This window comes from Ursus maritimus (genome assembly GCF_017311325.1).
Source record: "Ursus maritimus isolate PB19 chromosome X unlocalized genomic scaffold, ASM1731132v1 scaffold_X1, whole genome shotgun sequence".
NCBI classification, from domain to species: domain Eukaryota; kingdom Metazoa; phylum Chordata; class Mammalia; order Carnivora; family Ursidae; genus Ursus; species Ursus maritimus.
This window is the reverse complement of record NW_024423319.1, coordinates 107,459,313-107,468,413: the sequence shown is the minus strand read 5'-3', so window position 1 is coordinate 107,468,413 and position 9,101 is coordinate 107,459,313. Positions and strand designations below refer to the sequence as shown.

Here is a 9,101-nt window from a genome sequence, read left to right as displayed (position 1 = left end):
ATATATATATATATATATATATTGCTTTTCTTTGAGTGTTCATCTTTAGGGTAAAATGGTACACCTTTCAGGGGCATCGTGTGATATCATTCATTAATTAAAGGTTCAGGATAAATTGGCCTGGAATCTAAAGCACCCTAAACCCGATTTGGCTAATGCAGTGTCTGTTTCTTAACTCCTTAAAATTGTAGCTATGTATATATAATTGCTTGCTTTAAAGGTTGAAATTAGGTGATTGTGCTCTTCCTTCTTCCTCAAAACCCAGCCGAAAATAAAAGCTGGTGGGCCTGGAGTAGGAGGTGCTGGGGAACGGGGTGTAGGAGTGGAATTTAAATTTCCTTGTGTTAGCTGGTAGTGTATGTTCCTGAAAATATGGCTAGAAACATTTAATAGAATGTTATTGTATCTATGTGTGTGAATTTACAGATTACTGGAGTGAGAGTGACAAGGAAGAAGCGGATACTCCATCAACACCCAAACAGGACAGCCCTCCACCCCCCTACGATACATACCCGCGGCCTCCCTCTGTAAGTTGTCAACAGGCATGTTACCATAATTTGGCATCAGATTCTTTGACCAGGAATACCCCTTCGTTCATTAAAAACAATTATGTAGTGAATTGCATGTCGGACCTCAGGATTCCTAAGAGGAAGGAAAATAGGGAATAGGGAATCTAAAAGCTATAAGGGGGAAAAATTTAAGTATGCAAAGATTGTTTAATGAGGAGAAATAGTCACCACAGTTTCCAGGCATAATAAATATCTGCCCAGGTCTATTTTTAGAGTAGCCTTCACAGAAATGTCATCAACAAAAAAAATTTTCTTAGAAAAAGATATATAAATGGACCTTATATATTCCTACACTAATAAAGTTCATTCCTGTGTCCTTAAGAAACAATTCATAAAAATTAATATTATATCTATATTGAACACATGTTTTGACATACAGCTTTTTAGACAGTCACGGGATCTGGCTTAGTGTATGTGTTTATATGGTACTCCAGGCTTCTTAAACCTGTATAAATTATTCTGTGTATAGACTATACTTTAATCTTTTAATGGGCTAAACAACTGTCCTGGTTTTCTCGGGACTATCCCACTTTATGCCCATTTCCCATCAGAATTATTAAGAGCATCTCAGTAGTGTCCCAGTTTTGACAATATATTACATGGTTATGGCATCATAAGAGTCAATTCTGCCTATCTTGGGACTGAGTCTTCCACATAGGAAATGGAAGCTTTATTTAAGTGACAACAGCAGCCAACCTAATTACACCTCCATATTACTCTAGAGGATTTTAAATAAGAAAAGCACTACACAAGATGTTGATATAATTTGAGGCCACTTCTCAGTCTTGGCTGTGCATAAGAATCACCTCTGGAACATTTTAGAAATGCAGATGCAGACATTAAATCAGAATATCTGGGACTACAAATAGCTCACTGGACTAGACTATGGACCTTTTGCAAACAGGGACCCTGTTAGATTGATCTACACATACCCAAGGCCTAGCCCAGCACTGGCACTTATTTATTAAGTGCTTAATAAATATTTCTGAAATAAACAAATGGGCACTTTTGGCCAATAACTAAAAGGGGAAGCCACATTTTTAATAACAACGTTTGATGACAATGTCTATTACCTAAGAATTGTTCCTATATGTATGCACATTTCTTTAATGAATACAGCAGTTTAGTGAGTGCAACAGAATTCAAGGATGAGGGATAGAAATGAAATCATGAAGTCAGTGACAAGGTATAGTTTATTTCATGTTTTCTCTCTTTCCCTAAAACATCAGGGCCTGAATAATTCCTTTAAAATATTTCTAAAAGAAGAAGAAAGGGAAGCTGCAGCTTCAGAGAACAGCTCTTTAATAATAGCAGCTTGGGGATTTTAAGAAGGAAACTATTTATATGTTATTAACATGTGGGAAGATAAACTGCCCCCAGAAGATGCCACTTAACTTCTCCTCCTCTAGCCAGAGGGGCAGTATGTGCTTTCGCCTCAGCCAGGCTTGTCCTGACCACAGCCCCAGCCCCGTTTGCCAGATCACATTTGATAAATCTGGCTCCTGCCAGAAAGGAGCCCGGGCAGATCTGTTAGGCACAGGAGCTAGAGTAAGCCTTTTCCCCAGCAGGGGCGCCTGCAAGTCCTTTAAGGCACTCACTTGATGCCAGTCCTTTTTCTTTGTTGTGCTTTTTGCTATGTTATATATTCCCCAACTTGAAATTCTGGGAATAAAAGTATCCCATTTGTCAAGGCAAATGCTAATCCTCATCAGGGTATAATCTCATCCTGTCTATATTTTTCACTCTCTACAAAGCACCACAAATTGACCAGACCCTAAGAAAGCTTTTCCTTGGGGCCCATAGGAGCAGACACTCAGTTGTGAGGAAGAGGAGGAGTTCTGTCTGATTATAGGCATCTTGTTTTAACATCCAAAGCCTCTTTCCTTGCCCTCACCCCCAAACTCCATAAAATCCGGAAATATGAATTTGACAACAATTGTTCATGGTTTCAAATGCATCGAGATTTTTAAAACTTCAGATTTTTGTTGTTGCTGAATATTTCTTATGTAAGCATTCAGATTTTCTTAGGCTTCATTGTAAAATTTTGCATGTTAATATGTTAGATTTTTCATGAGCATCTGGTAGAGCTGCATTTAAACACTCCACATCTCAGTCCCTTGAAAGATCAGCCAGAGCCTAACTTTGAGATGTCTGTGAACTTGACTAGTAGTCATTAACTTGACTGGTAAATGTTAGCTGGTGGAAATCTAATGTGTGCTTTGCTGACAGATGTGGTCCATTATTTCTGTGGAGACTGATCAGAGGCTCTTTTCCACAGATGAGCTGTGCCAGTCCTTATGTGGAAGCCAAACACAGCCGGCTCTCTTCCACAGAGACCTCTCAGTCACAGTCCTCCCATGAGGAGTTTCGCCAGGAAGTAACCGGGAGCAGTGCAGTGTCCCCCATTCGCAAGACAGCCAGTCAGCGCCGCTCCTGGCAGGATTTAATCGAGACGCCCCTGACAAGCTCTGGATTACACTATCTTCAGACTCTGCCCCTGGAGGATTCTGTCTTCTCTGACTCCGCGGCCATCTCCCCAGAGCACAGGCGGCAGTCCACTCTTCCGACTCAGAAGTGCCACCTACAGGATCACTATGGGCCGTACCCCTTGGCCGAGAGCGAGAGGATGCAAGTGTTAAATGGAAATGGGGGCAAGCCTCGAAGTTTTACTCTGCCTCGAGATAGCGGGTTCAACCACTGCTGTCTGAACGCGCCGGTTAGTGCCTGTGACCCGCAGGATGACGTGCAGCCCACAGAGGTGGAGGAAGAGGAGGAGGAGGAGGAGGAGGAAGGGGAGGCAGCAGGGGAAAACATAGGAGACAAAAGTAAGTATGTTGGAGATGCTTAGCCTGTGTACACAGAGTCCTAACCTTTTCAAACTTCTTATTTTAAGAAAATAGAATTTTGTTTCCCTTTTTTCTTAAAATAATGGTCGTGCAGCACAGAAAGTTAGGTACCCCTTGGTGTTTTACTTTCAGAACTTGAGTAACATGGGGGACAAAGATGGATAACGAAACCTATATCCCAGAACACCCAAAGCTTAGAGCAAATGGTTTTCCCCAGTTACCCATTTGCCTTTTAAGGTTAATGATAGCCATTTCTTTTCCTTCCTCCTCTTATCCACTTTCTTGTCCCTTGCATGCATCATCCCTTTGGTCCACAGTCATTGCCCCCTGAGTTTGGGTTAAGAAACTAAATGCTTTAAGCAGGGCGTTAGCAGAACCTTGGTTGAATATGTAAGTGAACACAAACACACACACACCCACCCCCACACACACATTCATATACATATACAACTTCCCTTTCCATCATTAAAAGATTTAAAGGAAAAATTCAGAGGAGTTTTTCCAAGAAGAAATTTAAAATAGCACTTCTGTCAACTCCAAATAGTTGAAATAACCAGTTTTCCAAAAGCATTTATTTACTTTCTTGGTATGTATGTTGACTGTAAAACTCAATTTATGTGAATCAACTCTTAAGAGAGACAAAGTCAATTAAGTAATCCTCTGCTTGTTGGCATTAAGAATATGTTTACTAATTATCAAGTTCTTTATCCAACATGACTTACCAAGCATCTGCTTATAATCAATGTTCTACACCAGTCCAGAAACCCAGCCTATTTTAAGGGAAAGGCTAGAACTCAGTTATTTTACTTAGAAAGAAAATCTAGGTTTGGCTATAAGTCCTGAATGTAAAATTACCCCCCCCCAGGAAAATAGTGTTAAAGTAGTGGTAAAAAACTGTTTGCATGTCTGTATTCAAAATGAAGTTTGGGCCAGTTAGTGCAGATGTCCCAAGCCAATGTTGATGAAACCACAGTTGCTGGTTTGGTCCCACTAAGGCATTAGATTTCTCTTTTTAAAGGATACAAGCAGACTCTATCCATCAGCCCATTTTGTGAGTATACAAGACTTTGACTATGGGATATATTACTGTAAGCTCTTCATCATAACTGGAAAAACCACTCAGAGCTTACAAAGGACCAGCAGGTCAGGAGCCTCATACCCGTGTTAAGCTTGGCTTATTTAAAATGAGGGTCACTTTGGAGATGATTAACAAAAAAACACAGTAGACTTCCTTTTATGGTACGGATCTTCATTGCATTATTTAATGGGAATTAAATTATATCTTCTACCATCAAAATATGAGTCACTTGTGATAAAATTCATACGTTAAAGCAGTTTCCATGTGAAATGTATTTTAGCCATAATCTCCATGAAGAGCATTACAAAAGTTATACTATTGGTGCAGGAAAAGGGAATTACCATCTATTACCTGCAAAGGCCTCCCAGCATTCACATTTATCAGAGATTATGGAAGAGTCTGGTAGAAGAAATATCTAGGAGCCATGTTAGGCCTCTGTAGGACTTCTGGCAAGCATAATAATACATTTTTACTGTTATGATGTTTTACCAAAATTAGTACATTGTTTTCTAAAATTTAAAGATGAGTTAGAAACTTCGTTTCAACTGTCACCCAGGTGCTGCACAACTGCTATAACTATGTGAGGTTTGTTCAGTATTGTACAAACATATCGGGGAAAATACTTTATCTTTGCCATTTTAAAATAAATTGTGTCGACATTTGCACAGCCCTAGAGAATTCTGGGACTAGAGAATTCTGTTCAGAAAACATCTCCTCATGGCCTCAGGTAGAAGTCACTGATGCTATCTTTTTCGCTTAAGCCAATTACTTCCCAGTTCCTCCTGGCCATGTATGAGGGAGTACTGGAAAGGAGAAGGCGCATCCTCGGGCCTGAAAGGAAAACCCGAGCCCACAGAGCATCTGTAGTTAGATAGCTTTCGAGTTTGTTCTTCCAGTGTCTCTTTTTTGCTGTTTTGTTGATTGGATATATTTTTACCATATAGATGCACTCCTAAGTTGGTGGGTTTTTCCTTCAGGTTCCCAAATGAGTTGAGTGGGCAGTTATTCGGTATTTTCCATCTCTTTCAGGGGCTCTTTTTTTTTTGTGGAACAATTGGGATAAGGCCGAACAACCCTAGGAAGTGTGTCCATAAATCCAGTATTGTACATTTTGTCTTTATGGTTCAATATCATGGGGCAGTTGATGCTATTTCAGTCGGATCTGCTTCACTAGAGGTGGCCATACACTGTCTTTCAGGGCCCCATTTCTTTCTGGGCATTTTCCCCCAAATCTTGCCACTTGATGTGTCGGTGTTCTTCAGACCATTCTCAGCAGAGCAGTGCATTTTAACAGAATGTATGTGTGCCTTCCTAACGACGGATTTTCTGCATTACTGTTTTTAACATTTAGGACGTGCAATTTGAACACTTCATTTGAGAACCATCAGCTTTAAAATCAGTGTTTTCTAAAGAATTTTTAAGGTCTAATGAAGGGGTTTCGTGTTCACGACTGCCGCAGGTTGGCCATTAGGAGCAAGTATTCCAGGCTTCTTATTCACGTTGAGCTGCTGGGTGCTCTATCCACAGAGCCAGAATTATAGGCATGAAAGAACCTGAGGGCCATGCCACCAGTCCCAGACTGACGGCGTGCCCTCCCCACACGGAGCAGGCACTCACTCTGCTGCCCATAGCTTGGCAGGTACCTATGCTTGTTACAACCGAAGTGCAGCAGTGGGGTGTTACTAACTGTCCTGCTCGAGGCCAGCATTCGCTTTGACCTACTAAAGGGAATTTGCACGAATCCAGTACAGACCTGCAGCGGAAATAAGTTTAATGTCTCTAGCTCCAAATATTTTCTCTCAGTTTACCAAGAAATTAAAAATAGGAAGCGTCAGGCAAGTGGGCGGGAGCAGTGGAAGAAAATGTGAAAATATAGCCTATGTCCTGCTTTACGTATGAAGAATTATGTCATCAACCAAACTCCTCTTTTATCATTTATATTTACCTTAACATTATATAATACAATATGTATTATATGATGTTTACAAGTTTACAAAGCAATCTAAAAAGCAAGATGTACCTCAATTGGTGACTTAGATTGATTTTTTTCCCAATTTCCCTGCTTATGAGGTGTAAATTTAGCCTCCTTTAGAACAGTCGTCAATCTGTTCTCTCATGGTGGGGCTGCGTTTTCTCTTATTTTGAAATTCAATTATTGAACTGAATCATACTATGATTTTTCACAGGCTGAACTCATTAGCAGTTTTGAAGCTTACTGAGATGTGGGCCTTATAATACCTCAGTTAAATTAAATTATAAATTATGTCAGCCTATGCAACTTCCAAGGAATATAAATCATAAAATTGTGGACAAAATATAAAAATATACTTCATTCAGAAATCCTCTGCCACAACATTAAAGTACTGTTTCGGTTAATGCAGCTTGAAGTCTACTTGGAATGACCCTTTTCTTTGCCATACTAGACAGTTTAGATGAGGTTTTCAAAAGGTTTATCCTTTTAATCCTGCTGATTTCCCTCTTGACAGTTATAAGAGTAGTCTTTACTAGCCATACATTCTTGGTCCTTCCATGTACTCAGTGAGGTTATAATGTGCTCTTTTTCATTGTCTTAGGGATAACCTACCAGTATTCTCACTTAATTTACACATTTATTAGCTTGGTCTTAGCAATCTAAAGCAAAACCTATGTTTTTTTTTTTTTCAGAGGAGGGAGGGTGGATAAAATCTGTCACCTTGTAGCTACAATACACATCAGGTTATCTGGCCAAGATATTTACCGATGCTTTCAAAATGAGATTTTCTGAGAAACGTATTTTAAAGTAATTTTTTTAATCTAACCTCCTCTGCACAACATTGGTAGGTTAAGAGCTGTGTAAGATATGCAGCTCAATGGCCTAATATCTTAAATTATCCAGGCAGAGAGGATAGATGATGCTACCAATATAGTGCAGAAGAAGGTAGATTAATCCTCTTCAATCATTTTAAGGGTCCTAGAGTAATTTCCTAAGGAGTCTCTAAAAGCCATGGATGTTATTTTTAAGAACATCGAGGTACAAAGTATGTGGGCATGGGGAAGATATTCCCAGAATATGAAATTGTGTAAAAGGAAAAAAGGAGCAAGTTGAAAATGAAAGTGTTGCAGCACGTTTTACTGTTTTATTGATTGTTGAGATCAATTATGCACAAACACAAAGAATTTAGAAGGGCGTAATCGTCAATAATATCTTCAATTATAGTTCAGGTCTAAAGGAAACAGATGGAAAAGCTATATGAGCAACGTGAATAAAAAGACATGCAGAGAACCTTAAATACGGCACTTTTGTGAAGTTTAAGGGCGTTATTCTTGGCTGGTTATGTAACAAGTATATATAAAGAACACAGAAAAATCTAGAAAGTAGTAAACAAATGTTCTCCTAATACCATATTTTCTGATTTTGAAGATGAGATATAAAATCGAATCTATCTAAAATGCTGATACTGGTTATAGTTTGGATTTGTAATCACACCTCCCTCAGTTTTTGACTTAAATAATGAGGAAAAATTATTATCGGGAAATTCAGAGATGGAGTTGTTCTGGAGTGAATTTTATGGCTCTGCAGCGTCAGGCCTCTCTGTTAACTTTTCTGTAATGCCAACAGCTCTAGGCATCACTTCTTATAAGACAGCATCTGGAGAGCCAAAGACCAACACCCAAGGTGCCCTACCTTTTGTCCTGTTTGTAAGACCAAGGCAAACTTTTCATAGATCCTTCCAGCTGACTTAGTTCCCTATTGCATTGGCCAGGGTTGCATCATATGCCCAAAGAACAAGGGAAATGGAATAACTATAAGTAGTTGAGACTAACCTTGATTTGTTTTTAAGATCATAAAGAAACAAATGTACCACCACTTGTCATTACTATCCACATGAGCCTCTCCACTGTTATGTGTGCTATATCCGCGAATATATTTGTTCAAGCAGTGTGACACTCCTTTAATATATAATATATATGTGTGTGTGTGTGTGTGTGTGTGTGTGTGTGTGTGTGTGTGTGTGTATGCTAACATATGCCCCAGGTCACATCACATCATTTAAGTCTTGGCACTAATGAAATGTTCCACATCTAAAAGGGGATAAATATTATGTAAACCTGAAAATACAGCAAGTTAGATATAATTATTGTTGACTTTTGAAATGAATAAGCATATTTTCCTGTAAACACTAAGTGATCGGAACTTAGAATACAGTGTCTGAAGATATTCCTCAGTTTAAATCCTTGCTTGGGCACTCTACCACTTGCAAGTGGTATGATGGATCAAGTTAGTTAACGTTTCTGGACCTCCGTGTCTTCATTGTTACATCATGTGGTAGCAGTACCTGAGGTTATAGAAGGATCAAATGAGGCAACACCAGAAAGCACTTAGTTTCCATATCTGACACACTGTAAGTCTTCCAATAAATTTTTTGTATTTATGTAACTTATGTAGATTTTACGCATATTTGGATTTAGGCAATGAGGGCAATTTATAATACTTAAATAGTGAATTAAGCGTGGCAAGCCTCGGTAAATAACATTTACCTGACTACGTGCCCTAACTTTGTTCAGTTTCAGCTATTGAGTTGAACCATTTGAATTACTGTTTTTGTAGGTCAAAATGATGAAATATCA

The 9,101-nt window shown here is 39.1% G+C and overlaps 1 protein-coding gene across 4 annotated transcripts in view; it reads left to right on the top strand.

Annotated features, from left to right (window-relative positions):
* The window catches only part of CNKSR2 (connector enhancer of kinase suppressor of Ras 2), a 292,411-nt gene that overhangs the window by 250,780 nt on the left and 32,530 nt on the right, over window positions 1-9,101 (top strand). For all 4 annotated transcript variants that reach the window (XM_040633558.1, XM_040633552.1, XM_040633548.1 and 1 more), the window contains 2 exons: window positions 427-527; window positions 2,848-3,394. In XM_040633558.1, coding sequence (XP_040489492.1) covers window positions 427-527; window positions 2,848-3,394 — 648 coding nt within the window. The remainder of the gene's footprint in view (window positions 1-426; window positions 528-2,847; window positions 3,395-9,101) is intronic.